Genomic DNA, 19,574 nt, shown 5'->3' with positions numbered 1-19,574 from the left:
CGTGTTTGTGCCCGGGCTCCTCCAGGGGTTGTTGCAGAGTTCTATGGGTAGGATGGGGGCCTAGGACTCAGTTCTTTGCAGTCCCAAGTCTCCCAGGGCTAGAGTGTCTGCGCAGGGTAGAGGAAACTGATTGCCACCACAGTTCTGGTGGAAGAGGCCGTAGGCTCTCACACGTGATCAAATCCTGTTACTTCCAGGCGACAGGGCCAGGAAGAGGAACGGCCAAGCCTCCTCTGAATGTCCTGACTTGGCTCACAACACTACCTGGCGCTGGCTCTGGTAGCTGGGAGAGGGTCAGTGGCTTCAGTTCCTGGGATAGAGTCAACCAAGCCCCACTGGCCATCTTCCCAAAACTGTCCACACCCAGGATAGACTTGGCCAGGGCAGAGGCCCAGCTGGCCATGTCAGAGAACCCTGTTCCATGAGACTCAGGCCTTGGCTCTGACCTGGTTGCCACAGACATGAGTTCTAAGTCTGGTCTATGGACACTGCTCAGTGCCTGGAGACATCGCCTTCTTCTGCTTGGTGTTATCTACAGAGATAAGAGGCCTGTGACCTTTACTACTTGACCTGACTACCTTTACAGGTAGTCCTGTGTCTTGCCCTATTTCCCCCCACAATCCTACAAAAGAACATCACTGTCCCTGTTTACAAATGAGTGACTGGTGGCTCACAAAGAGAAATAACTCTGGATTGCACAGTCCAACCTGAGCCCATGTCCCATTTGAAATCTGTAGTCTTACCTCTGCTGCTGCAGGCTGCTGTCATCCAGGAGGCATGGATGTACTGAGTTCAGCCTCTGAGAGAAGAAAAGCAGGCCAGCCAGGAACCCCTTGGGAGATCCTGTGTATCAGGCCTTGGGTTTCTTTGCTGTTCCAAGGGCCCGGCATCATCCTCTCTGTTTTAAAATGAGGAAACTGAGGCCTCCCTTGATCACAGGTGCTGAGGCCTGTGTGCTCTCAAGTCCACGGGGGCTTGCCAGAACTTGTGCTGGCCCTCTTTGGTCACTGGGTTTCATAATGGCCTTCTTTGTTTACTGACCATTGTCCCTCCTGGCAAGATCCTAGGCCAGAAGGGTGGGTGCTCCCAGGGGGATCAGAGAATAGCAATGGGCCAAAAGCAAACAAGCTCTGAGAGAGAAAGAGAGAGAGAGAGAAAGAGGGCACTTCCAGTGAATGGCTTGCTGCCTGGGAGATCAAGAGCTGTCTAGGGTGAGGAACAGAACAGGGTGGTGTCTTCAGAGCCTGCCAAGGCCTTTTGTATACCGAGGCGGAGGGTGGAGGCTGAGGGTGAGACATCTCATCTGGTAGCCACCCTAGGAGGCACAAAGAGACCCACAGATTGACTCGAAGTTAACCGTAGAGAGAAGGGGTCAAGAGATGGTCGTGGGGTCCTGGATCCAACCACAGGGCAGGGAGGGACAAGAGCTGTGCCTCCAGATCCTGTGGCAGATACTGAGGGCTGCCTGGGGGGGGGGGGGAGCACTGGGCAGGACTCACAAACAGCCGAGATGGGAGATCAACAGGGTCTCTAAGGCACAACGAAGAAGAGCAGGGACCAGGATGCGCAGCAAACATGTTGATGGCAGGCAGTGCTACACCCCATTTGGAGCAACCATGCCATGTCTGAGTGTCTTGCCAAGGAGGTGCCACAGTCTTTCTCCACCCAGTGGCCATGGCCTGGGGAACCCTTTTAGGCATGCGTTTGTCCTGGGTAATGTCCTGGGTACCTGAGGGCTTTGCTGACCCCTCCCCTTGCCTCGGCCTGGGAGATGTGGTGGTCCCCACTGCTGTAGAGACATCTGGCTGCCTGCTTGGCACAGGCTTGGAGAGGTTTAGCAACAACAACCCCTTTTCCCGTGTAGGGTAGCTGCTCCCTGCCCAGGTGGGGCGAGGCCAAGGCTCCTGTTTTGTCTCCCAAGTAGGACTGGGTCCCAGGAGCCCTAGACAAGGATTTGAATATCAGCATGATATTCCACATGAGTGGCCCGTTTCTCTAACACTGGTGTGCCTTCCTTTCTTTTGCGTTTGTACCTACTTCTTCCCTGAGTGCATACATCTTTTTCCAAGCAGGGAGCAGAGTAAGACAAGGGTTACCCCATCATAGTCTCCACTCTATGGAGCGAGAGGCTCCAGGCTCTGGAGTCCCATGGGACAGCAGCCAGGGCTTTTGATGACTCACCAGTGGGGTAACATGCTACTTCTGATTTCGGGGCCTCCTGTTCACGTCCTAGGGCCTAGGTGGTCTGATTCAGAAGGACCTGTCAAGGTGACCTGGCCCAGTGTCCTCATTTTGCACCTGGGGACTTTGAAGCTCAGAAGCAAGTCAGTTCTGGGCAGGATGGTGTAGCCAGGATCTGGGGCCAGAAATAGGCCTTAGAGTCAGAGTATCAAGGCCTTGCCTTTTTCATGGACACTGAAACCCAGAAAGGGACAATTAGTTACCCAGGGTTATCTAGGAAGTCTGTGGTAGAGCCTTCCCTAACAGGGGAAATCCCCTTTCAATTTCACTTTAACCCCCTTATTCCCTTGAGCTCACGAGCCTGTCTCAGGCAGGGAACAGAGATTGCCAACACGCCACATCCCAGTCTCCATTCACTGATGCCCCGAGGTGAGAGTCTCTAGGCTTCAGGGTCCCAGAAGGCAGGGGCTGGGCCTTGGTCACTGTGGCCCAAATTCCATGGCCACACAGTCAGCAAAGCTGCACCACCTTTGTGATCATTAACCTGTGGGACCCTGGGCTGGTGGTCACTGACCCCAGGGGTCGAGGCCAAGCCCCAACAGCCCTCTGTTAATCACCAACCAGGCAAGCTGGGGTCACACTGCTCCCTGCTCCTGAGGGGGCTGCTTAGGTAGGCCGCTGCTGGCTTAGGTTCCTTGTCACGTCCCAAGTTGGCCAAGGAACAAGTCTCCCTTTAAGCATATTCTTAAAGCATTCTATCTAGACTACACTTTAAACAAACAAACTCTATTGGATATATATATATATATATATATATATATATATATATATATATATGCTTATTTTTGAGACAGGGTTTCTCTGTCCCGGAACTCACTCTCTAGACCAAGCTGGATATATTCGTATCACGTTTTCAATCTTGTGCCTTTTGAAGCTGCTTTTTGAAGTAAGAGTCTCGCTATGTAATCTGTGTACTATGCACAATTCACTGACATACGCAGTTCTGTGACTTTTTTTTTTTTTTTTTAGTGGTGTGAACTGGTTGCATGATCACCGTCATGGTGTAGTATTAAAAAATTTCCACCACCACCCTGAAAGGTTCTTGTGCCAATGACAGTGAACCGAACGTTCCTTCCAGCCCCGGGTAGCCGTGGCACTGTCCAGGGTAAAAACCTCACTCTTGGTCACTTTAAAGCATTTGGCCTTAACAGTGTGGCATTTACCGGCTTTGCAAGGGTTTGTGCATCAGCTATACCGGTGTAGAGAGGAAGCGAGGGGCCACTCTATAGCCATCATTGTGCCCTTTGCTCCTTGCACCTGGTGGTCTCTGCGTGCCTACAGAGCGCCCACTATGTGCCACCAGGCACAATTGGCTCTAACTCATTTTTTTTTTTTCACAGCTGCATTGTGGTCCATTGTGTGACAACTCTGTCACTTATTTCCTCAGGATGTGTTGGGTCCTTTCCAATTCTCTTCAGACAATGCTTCAGTGAATATACCCTTGCCCATTGCAAGCGATACTGTAGGGAAAGTCGTGCTGTGTGCTTTGACTATGCACAGTCTAATTGTTATCTAGAGAGGGTGAAATGTCCTGTGCCATCAGGAATGTCCACTCGAACAGTGTGGGCTTTGATCAGCTCTCTGAGTTGAGTCCAGGGCAGCCCACCGCAGGCTCCGTAGGCCTGAAGGTAGGCTCATAGACCATGGAGGCCAGCAAACTCAAGGCTTCTACATATGCATGATGAAATACAGAATTCTAGGATTGCACAGAGGCCTTGGGGTACCCACCTTCCTTGCCAGCTTCACTGTCCTTGCCCTCTGTAATGACCCTCCCTTGCCATCCACAGGGCATGGCCTGTGTTTGCCTACCCTTTGCCCATATGCCATTCCCTCCCCTGGGAGGCTGTTTTCAGTCTCTATCTATCCCCCGTGACCTTCAAGGCCCAGGCCACATGAAGTCTCCTCTAATCCCTCAGCTCTCCTCTGTGTTCCCTTAGCCACAACCTGCTTCCCGCTAAGTGGGAAGAAACTGGGGTGGGAGAGGGCAAAGGTCAGCCTTATTCGCTAGAAGTCACGCAGTGCAGGCTCGGAAGGGAGCTGGGGTTACTGAGCACAGTCACCTGCAGACCAGGCCATCTCAGCAGGCCTGATCTAACCCTCTGCAACCTCTGCGGAGCAGGAGACTGAGGCACAGGAAAAAACAGGTGCTACATAGGAGTCCAAGCTAGGTCCCCTCCCACCCCCCGCCCCCCGCCCCCACCCCCACTTCCTGCTTCCCGGTGATGGCATGAGGTCTCAAATCCTGGCTCCCCAGAAAGAGAGAACAGAGGGGCCTGAAATAGAAAAAAAAAAAAAAAAATAGATCACAGAAGGAAATGGAGGTGTCATCAGCAAGGGGAGTAGATACAAGCGGCAGCCCCAGGACAGAGGCAAGCACCACCAGCCAAAAGGCAACGATTTTGTACAACGAACTAAGATTTGCTCAAAAAAAAAAAAAAAGTTTTTTTTTAAAATGTTATTGAAAAAGAGAGAGATGCCATTTTGAGGAAAGTAGAACCAAGGGTTAGAGTTCTGGCCGGCTGGTGGGGAGCCAGTGCCCCAGCTTGTAGACTGGTCTGCATTTAGCACAGGTGTCCAGACCCAGGACTACCCGAAACAGGGGTTGGCAGTACTGTAGCTGCACTCTTCGGTGGCTGTGTGTGCCAGTCCTGGACTATTCTGCACCTTTCCCTCCCTGTGAAACGGGCTCTAGCGAGTCCTTGAGCCCAAAGCCCCACAGACTGTTAGTTCATGCTATGCAGTTTTGGTTGTTTTTAGTTTTTGTTGGACCTGCACCGATTAGAAGGGGCTTCCAGGGGTCACACGCCGGGTCTCCCGCTTGGAAACTAGGGTTCAAGGAGCGACCGCACCCAGCCGGTCGGAAGGGAACCCAGATGTCTCGGAGATCCGGGAGAGATCTCCGCCTCCCCCGCGGGCCGCCAGGCCCTCCCTGGGGGGCGGTTCCCAGCTAGGGCGGGATGGGGCGGCCGGCTACTTAAAGATCGGGGCGACCAAGTAGCCGCGGCCGCAGCCTGGGTCCCCACCGTCGCCATGGCTCCGTACCGCTCCTCGCTGCTCTGCGCCCTGGTCCTGGCGCTGTGCGCCCTGTCGCCGCCGTCCCGTGCGGCCACCGCGTCTCGGGGCACGGCCCGAGAGAGGGCGCCCCAAGGTCGGGCGTCCGAGGCGCGGGTGAGTGCCTAGGGTCCCCCGGGCTCCCCGAGTAATTGTCTATTGTAAGTTCTTGCAGATACAGCGCTAGGAAAAGGGGAATAATTCAGGTGTAGAATGGAAAAACTGTTTTGTTGCTTTGTAAGTATGTCTCGCTGCTTCGGGGCTCCTGGGGGTGGGGCGGGGGGTGGGGGCCGAGGCCGAGGCTGTTTCCTTCCCTTGTAGGCTAACCTCACCTTGGCCGGATCTTTCCCCGCTGCTGATTCGGATCCCACCTTTACCATGTCTAACTTCTTCTGTCTGCCCTACCACCCTCCTTGCTGGCCTGTTCCCAGTCAGGCTCCTCTTCATTCGGTGCTTGTCTGTCCCATCCTTTCTCTGACTTGTTTTGCCTCTGGACAGGACTGTTATTTCTTTCTCCTCTTCCCTCTTCCACCCCCTCCCACCTGCCGTTTCCCTCTCCTCTTCTCCCTTCTGCCCGTCTGAGTTTCTCTCCCCGGTCTGCTCTGACTTCTGCCCGATTTTTGTTCTCCAGACCTCCCTCTGCCTGAGCTGACCTGCTGTCTTCCGTCCTTAGGTGCCAAACTAACCGTCTGTCCATCCATCCCCATCCCCAGAGCATGACTGGCATCCCCTCCCACCCTTGGCCTTTTCCTCCTAACAGGTCCCCCTCCCCGCCCCCGCAGACTTCAGGCTCCATCCCTCCCCCTTTTCCAAGACATGAAAATTTGGGGGTGGGGTGCCGGGGCTGGCAGGAGGGAGGAGACAGGCGGCACAGGAGGCCACTTGGGCCCATCAAGCCAATCCTTTGTTGGGGTGTGATGGAAGATGGAGGGGGCGGAGGTGATCCTCCCCCTTCAAAAGAGCAAAAGCAAGTGGGATATGGGACCAGGGGTCAGCTCCTTCCATTTTGATCCTCAGTTTCCCCATTTGCAGAGTGGGCATGGAGTTCTAAGCAATGAAGGTGCTGGAAGAAAGCAAGCTGAGTCCCCGGGTGCTGGGGTATTTGCCACTACTGAATGGGAGAGTCTAGCCATGGAGTCACAGTGTGCCCTTGGAGCCCAGGGCCATCCCGCTCTGTTGGCTCTGTTGTTTTCTAACTGGGGGTCCCCGGAAGACAGCCTGCCTCTTGTGCCTTAGCTGTTCTCATTGGCAACAAAAAAGAGAGGGAGCGCTCTGCCTCTTCCGTCACATCGCCAAATGGGAAAGCACAGAGGGTGACAGCCTGGCCTGGCCAGAGCTGAGAACTAGAGTATGTATTTCCTAACCCCCAGAGCCACTACCATGGGGAAAGCATGAGGCTCAAGTGAGTCATTCTCGGTGCTCGAACCTGCCCTCCCTCATGCCCGGGGTCTGTCGCTGAGGAGACCCACACACCCCTGCTCACGCTCCGCCCTGTCTCTCTGCAGCCCAGCACCATGGTGGTGGAGCACCCTGAGTTCCTCAAGGCAGGGAAGGAGCCCGGCCTGCAGATCTGGCGGGTGGAGAAGTTTGACCTGGTACCCGTGCCCCCCAACCTCTACGGGGACTTCTTCACGGGTGACGCCTACGTCATCCTGAAGACAGTGCAGCTGAGGAACGGGAATCTGCAGTATGACCTCCACTACTGGCTGGGTAGGTGAGCGCTCCTGCTCCGCCCCGCCCCTGACCCCCAATAGCATGGGTCTACCTGGAAACTTTGAACTGAGTGCTGTGTATGCCAGGCCTTGGTTAGGGGTCAGGAGCCACTACACTACACTCTAGAGCCAGCCTGGCCAAGTTCACATCGCAGCTTTGCCCCTGGACCTGTAATCTGCCCTTCAGCAACTCGCCCGTGTTTTCTATAGAGCAGACATGCTGATAGCTATGCTACCTCAAGAGGAAAAACAAGTTACTCTCGGTGTCATGGGGACCCTAAATCCCCCTGTGCTTCTTTTGCTCAGCTCCAATCACTCTCTCGTCTCGCTTTCTCATCAGAGCTGGGAGCCTAGAGTCTCTAACGTTGGCTCTGATCTGTTTGTTTTAGGGTCACCCCATTAAACAGATGGAGTAACTGAGGCTCTTGGAAAGCAGGGAGGGACCAGCCCAATTTCTAGAGCCAGGCCAGAGTAGAGCTGGATACCGCCGCCCCAGAGGGCTGAGACTGCCATCCAGAAGCCAGTGTCATGCTACCCTCATGTTCCCTAGGCAACGAGTGCAGCCAGGACGAGAGCGGGGCTGCTGCCATCTTTACTGTGCAGCTGGATGACTACCTGAATGGCCGGGCTGTGCAGCATCGCGAGGTTCAGGGCTTCGAGTCGTCCACCTTCCTCGGCTACTTCAAGTCCGGGCTGAAGTACAAGGTGGGTCGGGGGCAGGGCTCACAGACTTCCAGCCACAAGGAAGGAGGATGATGGACAGACAGCCCAAGTTCAGGCTCTGGAGTTCCATCAACCGTGGTTCGAACCCTGGGTCCTTCTTACCAGTGTGGTCTTGGCTGGGCCACACACCCTGAGTTTTGAAGATTCTCTACAGCCTGGTAGGGTTTTCCTCCAGGCATCACAGGGAATCCACAGGCGGCACAGCCCCCCAGGAGCTTGTGCCAAGTCCTGATCCTGTTAGGGCTTTGTTGACAGAGGGCCCTATGATAGGGATATGATAGACTCCTTTCATTCACACCCCTCTCCCTGCTTCCCCATGCCACATTTTTTCCCTTGAACTTGGACACATCTGTACTATGTTGTTTGTTTGTTTGTTTGCGTGCTTCTTTCTTTCTCTGTCTGTCTGTCTGTCTGTCTTTCTTTCGTACCCCAATATGCTGGGCAACCTCTAGCCAGCCCCTTGATACCCAGAGCCTGCCTTTCCTCTCTGGTTGCTGGAGAGCCAGTTACACCTGCCCTACAGGACCAGGGAGAGGATTTGGTGAAGAGATAGCTGGGAAGTGCCCCACATGGGGCTTGGTTCCCTGAAGGGCTCAAGAGAAGCTGCAGATTTATGATGCTCAACTCTCTCTGTTCAGGCTAGAGAGGGGATTACAAGTTTATGAACTAGGTGGGCCTAGAGCCATCATTTTATGGGGGCTGGGGCAACCAAAGCACAGAGAGGTGGAGCAATTGGGGCGGGGCCTCACGGTGAGCTGATGCAGGGGCTAGGACCAGAGCCCAGATTGCTTTCCTGTCTCCCAGTGTTGTTTCCACTAAGCCAACCTGTCTCTCCTGACCGCTTCTAAGGAGGACATATGCCCTACCTGTGCCACTGACCCTCTCTGGGCCTCAGAGTCCTCTTAGTCCATGCAGAAGTGACTCCCTCTTTCCCAGGTGAGGGGCAGGGATTGAGTGATGGAAAAATGCCCATGAGACTTAGATAACACGGCAGGGTGTGTCCTGGGACCAGCAGCCCAGGCTGGGTGGGGCTGGGCTGCCTTCCCTGGCATCTACCCAGCTCCAGTTGCTGGGTTGGCATGGCCAAGCTCCTGCTGCTGCCCAGCTGCGCAGCTCTGCCTTCCTCCTGCTGTAGTCGGGGGTCCTTGCAATCCTGAGGAAGGAGAGGTGGGGAGCCTAGCCCTGGGGTGCTGAAAGACCACCATAGTCACTCATAGTCACTTAGCAGCCGGTTTTTAAACTCCTAGATCAGGCTGGGCTCAGGGGTACATGCTTCTGATCCCAGAATAAGGAGGCAGAAAGTCAGGAGTTCAACATCATCTTCTGCTACATAGAGTGAGGCCAGGTTGCACCTCACAAGACCATACATATACATATATATGAACATACATATATGTGTATATGTATGCATGGAACGAGGGAAGGAAGGCAGACCCGGATGAGCACCCACTGTGGCTGTCATGGTGCAGGTGCTGTATTGGGAATGTATGTGACCTTGCTTTATCCTTGAAGGTATCGGTGGGAGACCCGAGGCTCAGAAGGGTCACATAACTGCAAGTGGGAGGAGCTGTATTCAAGCCCAGGCCCCTGCTCATTCCCAGGCTCTGTGCTGAGCGCCAGGGGTCCGAGTGAGGCAGATGGCCTCTTTTCTAAGGACTTCAGAGGACTGGCAGTCTTCAGAGAGTGGGTGGCTGAGCAAGGAAGGAGGAGAAGGGAGGACCACATGGTCAGTTCTCACGGGGATCAGGGCTGTCTGTCCGTCTCAGCTCCCTGTTGCTTTAGGAAGAGCTAAGCAGATAGAAATGTGGCAGTTGTCATGAACACAAGGACAGGTTGCCTGGCCAGAGAACGTTGCAGAGCAGGCTATGGGCCCCCCAGGCTTGAGGCTTTTCTACAGGCTCTCATGTCCTTCTCACTGCTGCTGTTAGAGTGTCGGTGATAGTCCCATTTCATAGATGGGAAAGCTGAGGTTCAGTGGGATGGACCACGAGACGTGTTACATCTCTTTACTACGTATTCTCCTCAGTTTTTGTCATACTGGGAGGTGGTCGCTAGTACTGGCCCCGCTGTGTAAATGAGGAAAGTGAAGGGCAGGGATGCTAAGCCACCTCCCAAGGCCACACAGCTGGGGGGCAATGGGAATGAGATTCAGACTCAAGTGTGAAGGGTCTAGCTTAACCCAGAGCTAGTCCAGAGTAGATGGTTCGGGAGTCCCCGCCCGACCTTTCATTTTAGCTAGGTGGGGCTCATCGCCCGCATGTGTAACCAGCCTCTCCTATATCAAGGGGATTTTCTGGAATGTTCTTGACCACGCCCTGAGGAATGCTGAGAGGTGGATCCCAGGCAGGGCTCAGATTTGTGGCTTTAGCCATGAAAGAAAGTGGCCCCTGGAGGACATCTGAGGCCCCTGGGCAGCCCTGTTTACACCTCCTGCCAGTCCTCAGGGTGCCCCCACACTTGGCAGGCTTAGACCAAGGTTCTCGGACTCCCCGCCCTCATCTATAATAGATGCAGAGGAGCCAGGCTTGTTACACAAGACTTGTTTCTATGAAAGCCTCCCAGGAGCCACTTCTGTCTTGGAGTCACAGAAGGGGCAGAGAGGGGACACGGAGCTGCCAGGGAGACCTGCCTTTATTGTTCTGCCACCCCGGTCATTCCTAAGTCACTGTCCTGGGAGGGGTGGGAAGAGCTCCGATCCTCTATCCCTCACCCTCTGGCTCTCCCCTTTCACCCTCACCCAGAGCCCTGCCCACCCTCCCAAGGCTGGCTTATTTTAAGTCCTTTGCTGGAAGGGAGACTGGGCCTATCAGAGTCCTGGGAGCCCTGGGCCATGAGACAGCTGGAAATGAGGCTGGGACCTTTTCTTAGGAGAGGACTCTGGGAGCCAGGTGTGGTGGCGCAGGCCTTTAATCCCCTCAGAGGCCAGCAGGTTGCTGTGAGTTCAAGGCTAGCCTGGTCTACAAGGCTACATAGAGAAACCCTGTCTCAGGAAAAAAAAAAAAAAAAAGGAAAAAAGAAAGAAGAGAAAATGTCTCTGAGTTGGATGAATAGGTCCAGCCTCATCAAGAAGTTCTTTTTTCTGTGCACACTTTGGCTTCTTGTTTTTTCACGGGGATTATAGTGCCCCCCATCTTGCTGGCAGAGTAATCAAGCTTGATATAAACTAGCCAAAAGCAGGAAGCAGCAGTCAGAAGGGAACATCCTGGCAGCCCGGCCCTGTAGGCACAAACCAAATGGTGGCTGGATACTTTGCTTCTTCCCACAAACCTGACTACCAGCCTCTCGCCTTTATTCTGAGAGTGGCTCTTTAAACAACTCACCCTGCATAATTTTGTTCAGAGATTTTGATGCCAATCTCTTCCTACCCCATCCAAAAATTAGACTAGGTAGCAATAATCAATCCCTTTTTAAAAAGTAATAAAAAAAAATCCTAAAAATTCCCATCCTTTCCCTTGTCAATCTGCTGGTTCTTCTGAGAACTTGCTTTATTTATTATTTACGTGTGTGTATGCACGTGTGTATGTATGTGATGTGTGCATGTATGTGATGTGTGTATGTATGTGATGTGTGTGTGCATATGTATGATGTGTATATGTGTGTGTGTGTATGCATGTGTGTGCATGTGTGTGTGAATGCATGTGTGTCTCTCTCCAAGTGTCTTTCCCTGGGTCAGCAGCAGTGACTGGCATGCCATCAGGCTCGCCAGTCAAGAGTTGATGCGATGGCTCTTCCTACCTCAGAGCCTTGTGGGTCCTGCATGGACAGCAGGTGCCCAGCCTTCCTACCGCTCAGTCAGGTGGCCCTGGGGTCCCATGGGTGGCTGTGGCATGAGCACGGGGTGATGGGGTATGCTGCCCCGTATCTGCCCCTTGCCTCGTCCCCAGTGACTGCCTCAGCCCTTGTCTCCTCCAGCCCCAACATTATTCTGGGGTTCAGGCCTCATGGCCACCTGCACTCAGATGTGTTCTTTCCATGATGGGAAAAGTTCCTGGCTTGCTATTGACTTGTGGACTTCCAAGTCAAGATGAAAGCCATGGATATGGCCCACTCCACACTGAGGTCATTCATACCGAGTGGCCCCACGGCTCTGCCTGGAGTGCTCTTGTCAGAACTCCATGCTTTGACCTAGGCCTGGGCTGTGCTGAATAGGCTCTACGCCCATACCAAGAATGGACACCAGAGGGCGCTCCAGCCCCTAGGAATGCCGAACTGCTTGTCCCTGGCTCTAAGACCTGATACTGGGAGGAAGAACATGATTTTGTAGATTCAGACACACTTGAGTTTTGATCCCAGCCCCACCACCCATCCCACTGGGAGAGCTTGCATAACAGGAAGCTGATTTGAAATGGCTACCTCTGCTTCCTTGCCTCCGTCAAGTTTGAATGGCTTGACGGGCATTGGAGGAGAAGGGCAGATAGGGTCCTGCTGGAAGCCTTGACTGCCACAGGCTTGCTGAGCACGCCTGAGGAGGTCACTTCACTTCTCTGGCTAAGGCATAGACAAGGTCAAGGGCTGGCGAGTACCTGGAGCTGGAGAAGCTCCAGCCGGCTAGCTTTGGCTTCCTACTGAGCCAAGAGCACGCAGCAGCCTTGGCAAGGAAGCCAGCCCGTGAGCAGGCTCCTCCAGAATATGGTGGTAGCTAAAGGGTGGAGGAGAGACCCGAGGCTGACAGAGGGGAGGCGATGAGTGAAAGTCACCCAGTGCTGTGGTGGAGGCTGTCCCTCCCTCTTCCTGCCTCTGAAGGCCCAAGTGGACTGGACACGGCAGGAGAAGGGAGATGGGTGATATGGGCTGGGGAAGTCTAAGAGGATCTTCAGAGAACCTCGAAGGATGGGAAGGAGGGACGGAGATGGCTTGGATCAGCATGAGCGAATTGCAAAACAGGTGGCGAACAGGGCGGGATGGAGGAGCTATGCAGAGGTTATGTGACACAGAAGGCGAGCAGGGTGCTCGCCGTAGGAGCCTTTGCTGTGTTCGTGTGCGTCGTGCAACAATCAGGGACAGCGAATAAGGAGCATCCCCACTTCGGTCACGGATCCCTTTCCTTGAAGAGTATCCTGAGTAGGCTGCCTCGGGGGCTCCTGTGGGGCATGCTGATTTTGAGAGAAGAGTGTTTACAGCCCTTTGATCTGGGGAAGTGGCTCCAGGGATCTTTTAGGTGGAGTGTAAGGCTCTGTGGGGTGTAGGGAAGCTGACACCTCTTAGCCAAGTGCTCTCTGGTAAATATTATCCATTTTCCTGAACCTCAGAAAAGACTGTCTCACTGTTAGACAGTCACAGGGAAAGCCGAGCAGCTGCTGGGCGGAATTTTTCTCACCCCAGTCTCCTGCCAATCTATGTCACTGGACCACCACCACCCCACCCCACCCCACCCCCACTAACACTGTCCCTTCCACCTGACAGAAAGGAGGCGTGGCATCTGGATTCAAGCACGTGGTACCCAATGAGGTGGTGGTACAGAGGCTCTTCCAGGTCAAAGGACGCCGCGTAATCCGTGCCACAGAGGTGCCTGTGTCCTGGGACAGCTTCAACACTGGTGACTGCTTCATTCTGGACCTGGGAAACGTGAGTCTTGCCCGCCCTTTTCCAGGGCCACTGTGGTGGCGGTCTGACTAAGGGGAGGGATGAACACTTGTGAACGGGTACATGAACACTCCGGGGACAGGCCTTGGAGATCAGAGGGCCCGATGTGTCAGGCAGACAGAGCATGCGTGGAGGGGTCCGGTACTAGATCCCCACACGTGGACTCAAGCCCGTCACGCGTGGATGCATGATCCTCGGGCCCCCATCCTCTGCACAGTGTTCTCGAGAGGCAGCCTCCCCGATGCATGACACGCACAGCTGTATAATTAAAATATATTCACTCACTTAAAGTCTAGACACTCACTTCCAAGCACACGGCTGCTGTGGGCAGAACTGTAGCCCTTGTCCACCATGGTCACTGCAGTGAGTGGCTACAGGTGTCGACTTGGACCCACAGCGTATGACATGGCATCATTGGTTGCCTGTGTACTTGGTGTATGGCAATGTGTGTGGTACACACCCCCAGGACCACTGACGGGTAAATGCGTGGTGCTTCCTCCCTAGCCTCATAGGTCCACGTGAGCACAAACCTGCAAATGCTCGCTCGTAGCCAGGCGTTGCACCCTAAAACTTCTGTGCGTATGAGCACGAGGTACGTGTGAGGATGTGTGGGTGTGTGTGTGTGTGTGTGTGTGTGTGTGCGCGCGCACCATCCGGGCCTCCAGAGACTGGAAGAGGGAGCCGGCTCCCCTCGGACTGGCTGGCTGTGCGCTGCTGCGTGGGTGCTCGGAGTGGAACCCAGGCAGGCCCTCTGCAGGAGCAGCCAGTGCTCTGACTGCTGAGCTGCCCGTTCAGCCTCAGCTTAGTTTCTTGCTGAAACAAAATGGCATGCCTCGTTACAGTCCCAGCTACCGTTCTGTGGGTTTCACCCGGTGAATGTACCCGTCGAACTGCCAACTGCAGATCAAGAAACAAAGCATCGAAGCTCCCTGCAAGCATTGGTGTTTTCTGCCGGTCCCTTTGCCCCCGGGGAGGCAGCCGTCGGAACTCTCTCTACAGGATCGACTTCGCTTTTGCACGTTTCTGGAGTTCTGCGCAGGAGCCCTTCCTCCCTTGTGTCAAGTTCTTTTCAGCCTTGCACTTCCGAGAGTCTGCTGTAATGTTGCATTTTGGCGCAGCACGCCCACCCCTCGCTGTGAGGAGTCGGCTCTATGGGGACTCAGCTACTTCTTCATTATTGGCGTTGTGAAGGGCTCCCGGGTGGCTCTGGCTTGGGCTGCTCCGAACCTTCTAGCGTAGGTCTTTTGGCGGCCGTGTATATGCAGTTCCAATGGATGTGTAGCTTAGAGTGGCGTTGCTGGCTCACAAGGTGTTCTAGCTTCCTTTCTGTTGCCGCGTTAATCGCCGTGACCAGAAGCGACTGAGAGGTGAATGGGTTTGGTTCAGCTCACGCTTCCATGTCATCCACCACTGAGGGAATCAGGACAGGAGCTCAAGTAGGAACCGAAGTAGAAACCGGAGGAGTACAGCTTACCCGCCTGCCTAGGGAAGTCCCCGCCCACAGTGGGCTGGGTCCTCCCACAGTCAGCAGTCAAGGCAGTCATTCACAGAACCTGGCCACAGGCCACCTGTGATTTGGGCAGTTTCTCAGTGAGGTTCCTGCCTCCCACATGACTCTAGGTTTTGTTAAGTTGAAAATAAAGCTGAGCAGACAGGCGGAGTGTAGGTCGGGAACGCTCTGGGGCCGGGAGCAAATGGTGCATGCAGGGTTGCTTCGCACCAGCAGGGGTCGCTATAACAGATGCTCAGAGATGACCTAACTTTTAAGTAACCATTGTTCTTAGGCTCACAGGCTGGGGAGCGAGAGGTGTGGCGGTGGCTGTCTAGACACTGACTGGCTGCTTTACAAAAGAGCCAATGTAAAACAGTCGAGATACAGAGGTGGCCTGCACTGCAGTAGGAAAAACTGAACCCATAAAAAAAAAAAAAAAAGAAGTTAATCTCGATAATCACAAAGGCCTGTCCTCCGAGCACTGCCACAATGCCACTACACTTCAACAGGGACTTCAGAGGAACAAGTCACACGCAAAGCCATAGCAGCCAGCAAGCTAGCTGCTGTACATGGCAGGATCCTCAAAGGCAGAGATCCTTCCACTGGGTGTGTGTGCTCTGCCAGCCCTCACCCGGGCAAGCCCAGGCCAAGGGGGCCTGGTACACAGCTGCTGTCTGCATGATGCCATCCTGACAGGCAGCCGCCTTGTGCAAAGCTTGGGCTCTGACTTCCTGGGGTCTCTGTCCTTCTTACAGAATATCTATCAGTGGTGTGGCTCCAGCAGCAACAAATTTGAAAGGCTGAAGGCCACGCAGGTGTCCAAGGGCATCCGGGACAACGAGAGGAGTGGCCGTGCTCAAGTACACGTGTCCGAAGAGGGTGGAGAGCCAGAAGCCATGCTCCAGGTGTCTGTGGGGCTATGTGTGTGTGTGTGTGTGTGTGCGCGCGCGCGCGCGCGTGCGTGTGGACGGGGAGTCGGGGACTTGGAGCAGGCTACTCCTGCCTCCTTTATGAAGACTTATTTATTTATTAAGGTCCTTCCCTGCCCTTCAAGACCTTTTGTTGTCTTCTACCTAGCCTGAGCACTTAGGGAATGGAAAGATAGCTCCCCGCCTGCAGCTGTAACTTCCCTGAGATCTGGAATCCTGGGGTGTGAGGCATGCTGGGAGCACACAGGCAAGGAGGACCAAGTCTTCCAGAGGAGCAGGCTAGGAAAAAGGTTCTTCCGACATTTCTTAAGGACTAGCAGAAACAACTGAGACCTGGCTGTCCATGTCCTCTTCTGACACGCCTGTTCATTTACGGCTCCTTTAGTTAATGGTATGATGGGCTCGTCAGCCCAGCTACCTGGCTTTGAGGATCTACCAGCAGAGAGCAAGGCTCCCTGGGAAAAAGAAGGGGCAGAATGTCTGCTCTGTGCCGCCTTGCTCCTACTTGCAGGGGCCACTTAATTCTGATTTTTACAAAGGGATTTTATGGGAGAAAAGAAAAAGATCCCAGGCACCAGGGCTAGTAGCTGGGATGGAGCGGAGCAGAGCTATGAAGTCATGACGGTTGAGGTTCCAGTTTTGACAGATGCAGTTGGCTCAGATGCAAAGTAGATGACTGAGGGAAGGTTCAGGCTGGAGGAGGGGCACAGGAAGGGAAGGGCTTTTTCTCAGAAGGAATAGATTCAAGATGCCAGGGCTAGGCAGGTTCCATGGGGGGGCATGGGCATGGCTGTCCATGTAGCCGGGCCTCTTGGGGCGCTCTCTCGGAAGTCTCCATGCTCATGGCCACCCTTCCACCCCCACCTTGACACTTCCTCCAGGTGCTGGGCCCCAAACCTGCTCTGCCTGCAGGTACCGAGGACACAGCCAAGGAGGACGCAGCCAATCGAAAGCTGGCCAAGCTGTACAAGGTGAGCCCAGGGGTGCGGTCTCTGTACAGGGTCAGGCTGCGAGGCAGGAGCCCCAGCTCAGCTGCCCTGATGTCCCAGGCCCCAGTGTGTTTGCTGTTTTCCTGAAGGCAGGGAGATAAAAGCTGAACTCAGCTGAACATGAAGTACTTGGCTCCCTACTCCTTCTCTGCAGAAGAAGCAAACTTGCTGTTATTTTGGTTTCGGTTGGATTTTGGTTCTGTTACTGTTACTTGTTGGACAGGATCTTCACTTACTCTACAGTCCCAGCTAGCCTTGATCCTCCTGTCTCAGTCCTAGGATTACAGGTGTGCACCACTGTGCCTAGCCAGGGGTCATCTCTGTAGAATTTTGTAGGATTTCTGGGAGTCTTCACTGGGGTGAGGGGATGAAAGAGTATCTCAGGAAAACACTGCACTGCAGAACCAGGCAAGGGTGCTGACATTTCTGATGACGTCTTCCTTGTGTGTATTTGGGTCTACCTTTCAGTGCTGGTGGGGCCGTTCCAGGCCTTGGCTTGTGCGCACCGGGCAGGTGCCAGCCCTCCCCCTCCCTGAGGCTCATGGCTTTGGCTGTGTGGCAGTCCCCAGCTCCCAAATCTCCCTCATTGGGGATCCAGAAGCCTCTGCTTACCCAGAGTCAGTCTTGTGAGATTTGGCTAGTGGACACCTCGTGTTTTAAGTTGAATGAACTCTTTATATTAGAACTTCTTAGATTTACAGGAATATTGCAGATAGTCCGTATGCTGTCATCCTGCTTCTCCTTAGCATCCTGATGTAAGGAGACGTTGTCAGCTAAGTGACAGAGACTGGCCAGTGCTGCCAATCAATCATACACATTATTCTGATTCTCTCAAGTTCTTTCCAAGCACACTCCAGGACAGCACATCACATTTAGCTCTTGCCATTCTTCTTTTCATTATTCATGATTTCAAAAGCTTTTCAGCAAACTCTGTATCTTCTCAGAGGCCCCACACTTTCTGTTTTTGTTTCTTTGTTTTGGTTTTGGTTTTTTGAGACAGGTTTTCTCTGTGTAGCCCTGGCTGTCCAAGACTCGATTTGTTGACCAGGCTGGCCTTGAACTCAGAGACCCACCTGCCTCTACCTCCTGAGTGCTGGGGTTAAGAGCATGTGCCACCACTCCCAGTGACCCTACACTTTTAGTAAGACAAGGTCTCATGAACTCCAGGCTGGCTTTCAACTCACTGGGTGGCTGAGGATGAATTTCTGATCCCCTCCTCTGCCTCCTGAGTTCTAGGAATACAGCTGTGTACTGCCACAGCTGGTTTATGTGGTGCTGGGAGAATAGAGCCCCAGGCTTTGTGTATGCTAGGCTAGCACCAACTGTAAGCTACATATCCGAACCCAAGCTCCTGCCCCCTCTCCTTCATTCCCCCACCTTCCTATCCCGGGTGCAGTGTCCATGCTAGGTGAAAAGCAAAAGCAGGCTCGGCTGTGCTGCAGAGCTGGGTGGGTGGGTGTTGCTCTGCCCCTCTGCCTGCCTGGGTGCTCACACGCCCCCTTCTCGGTCCCCACAGGTCTCCAATGGTGCAGGTAGCATGTCAGTCTCCCTCGTGGCTGATGAGAACCCCTTCGCCCAGGGCGCCCTGAGATCCGAGGACTGCTTTATCCTGGACCATGGCAAAGACGGGAAAATCTTTGTCTGGAAAGGTATGGGGCAGGGACCTAGGTTCCACCTGCCACCAGAGGCTTCCAGGATCCCAGTCCCAGGAAGAGCAGAGTGCTGGGACAGTGAAGGCAATCAGGATCCTAAGTGATTGCCTGGTTTGGCAGTTGACTCATTGTATGATCTTAGACCCTTGCTGGGCTTGAGTCCCTGTTTGCACTCAAATGAATATTTACAAGATCAGTTTTCTGAGAAGTGAATTGACACCGTGTGTGTGTGTGTGTGTGTGTGTGTGTGTGTGTGTGTGTGTGTATGAAAGATGGAGCTCTGTGGGTTCAGTACTTGCTGGACCTCAGCATGCTGAAGAGGGTTAAGCAGTATGTTATCATGAGTCATGGAACTCTCCACTGAGTGTGGGGCCTTTTGTGAAGGTGATTGTTCCAGGAGGCACCAGGGAAGTCTTGGTGGGTGGGTGGCTCCTGTGAGACTTTTGGGCCCGGTTGTTTCTGAGAGCCCAGAGACATCTGAGAAGACCCCCAGTGCTTCCTCAGACATTGAGACTGGGGCTGGGAGGAGGAGGGAGGCAGTGGGTGAAGACAGCCAGAACTTGAGAGGCCCCTGAACCTGGGCTGGCCATCCGAGGAATGTGGTCATGCACCGGCCAGGGCCTCACCTGACTATTTGAGGCTCTCATGGGCCAGAGCAGAGGTTATCCTGTGGATAGGGAGGACCACATTGCCTTGGAAGGAGGCTTCTGTGCAGTGTTCAGCCTGGGTGTCTACCGATTCGGTATGCTAACTCCTACAACCTCTCTGAGACACCGTTTCCTTATATATGAGGGGGAACAAGGCGGCCATGACCTCCGTGATTTAAGGCCGCATGTGGAATAAGTGGAATGATCTCTGTGTAGGTTTAGCACCAAATCTGTTCTCAGTAAATTGGCTACGATGGTTGTCATGGTGCTGTTATTGGCCAGGACCCCAGAGGGGGTGTCTCTTCAAACTAGGAGCCCTCAGCTCTTAGGGGTGATGGTCCCTGGCTGTTGTCTTAAGTCCCAGGAGAGTAAGGAGGTGAGTTGGCTGCCCCTTTCTGGGACCTCTGGCTGCTAACCTTGCGTCATTTCTCTGACTTCCGGCAGGCAAGCAGGCTAACATGGAGGAGCGGAAGGCGGCCCTTAAAACAGCCTCTGACTTCATCTCCAAGATGCAGTACCCCAGGCAGACCCAGGTGAGGGTCTGAGGCCAGGAAA

At 53.9% G+C, this 19,574-nt stretch overlaps 1 protein-coding gene across 5 annotated transcripts in view; it reads left to right on the top strand.

Moving 5' to 3' along the window:
- Gsn (gelsolin) overlaps nt 1-19,574 on the top strand; it is a 51,335-nt gene that overhangs the window by 20,730 nt on the left and 11,031 nt on the right. For 3 of the 5 annotated variants that reach the window (XM_055600357.1, XM_055600356.1, XM_055600359.1), the window contains 7 exons: nt 6,798-7,002; nt 7,555-7,709; nt 13,131-13,292; nt 15,558-15,707; nt 16,613-16,702; nt 18,237-18,369; nt 19,464-19,552. In XM_055600357.1, the coding sequence (XP_055456332.1) occupies nt 6,807-7,002; nt 7,555-7,709; nt 13,131-13,292; nt 15,558-15,707; nt 16,613-16,702; nt 18,237-18,369; nt 19,464-19,552 (975 nt within the window). In that variant the 5' untranslated portion in view covers nt 6,798-6,806. Of the gene's footprint in view, nt 1-5,221; nt 5,410-5,458; nt 5,530-6,797; nt 7,003-7,554; nt 7,710-13,130; nt 13,293-15,557; nt 15,708-16,612; nt 16,703-18,236; nt 18,370-19,463; nt 19,553-19,574 lie in introns of those variants that run through there. The other 2 variants (XM_055600355.1, XM_055600354.1) reach the window with 2 other exon arrangements.

The sequence above is a fragment of the Psammomys obesus genome, unplaced genomic scaffold (genome assembly GCF_907164565.1).
Source record: "Psammomys obesus unplaced genomic scaffold, mPsaObe1.curated_primary_1811, whole genome shotgun sequence".
Lineage (NCBI taxonomy): Eukaryota > Metazoa > Chordata > Mammalia > Rodentia > Muridae > Psammomys > Psammomys obesus.
This window is presented reverse-complemented; position numbering and strand designations above follow the sequence as displayed.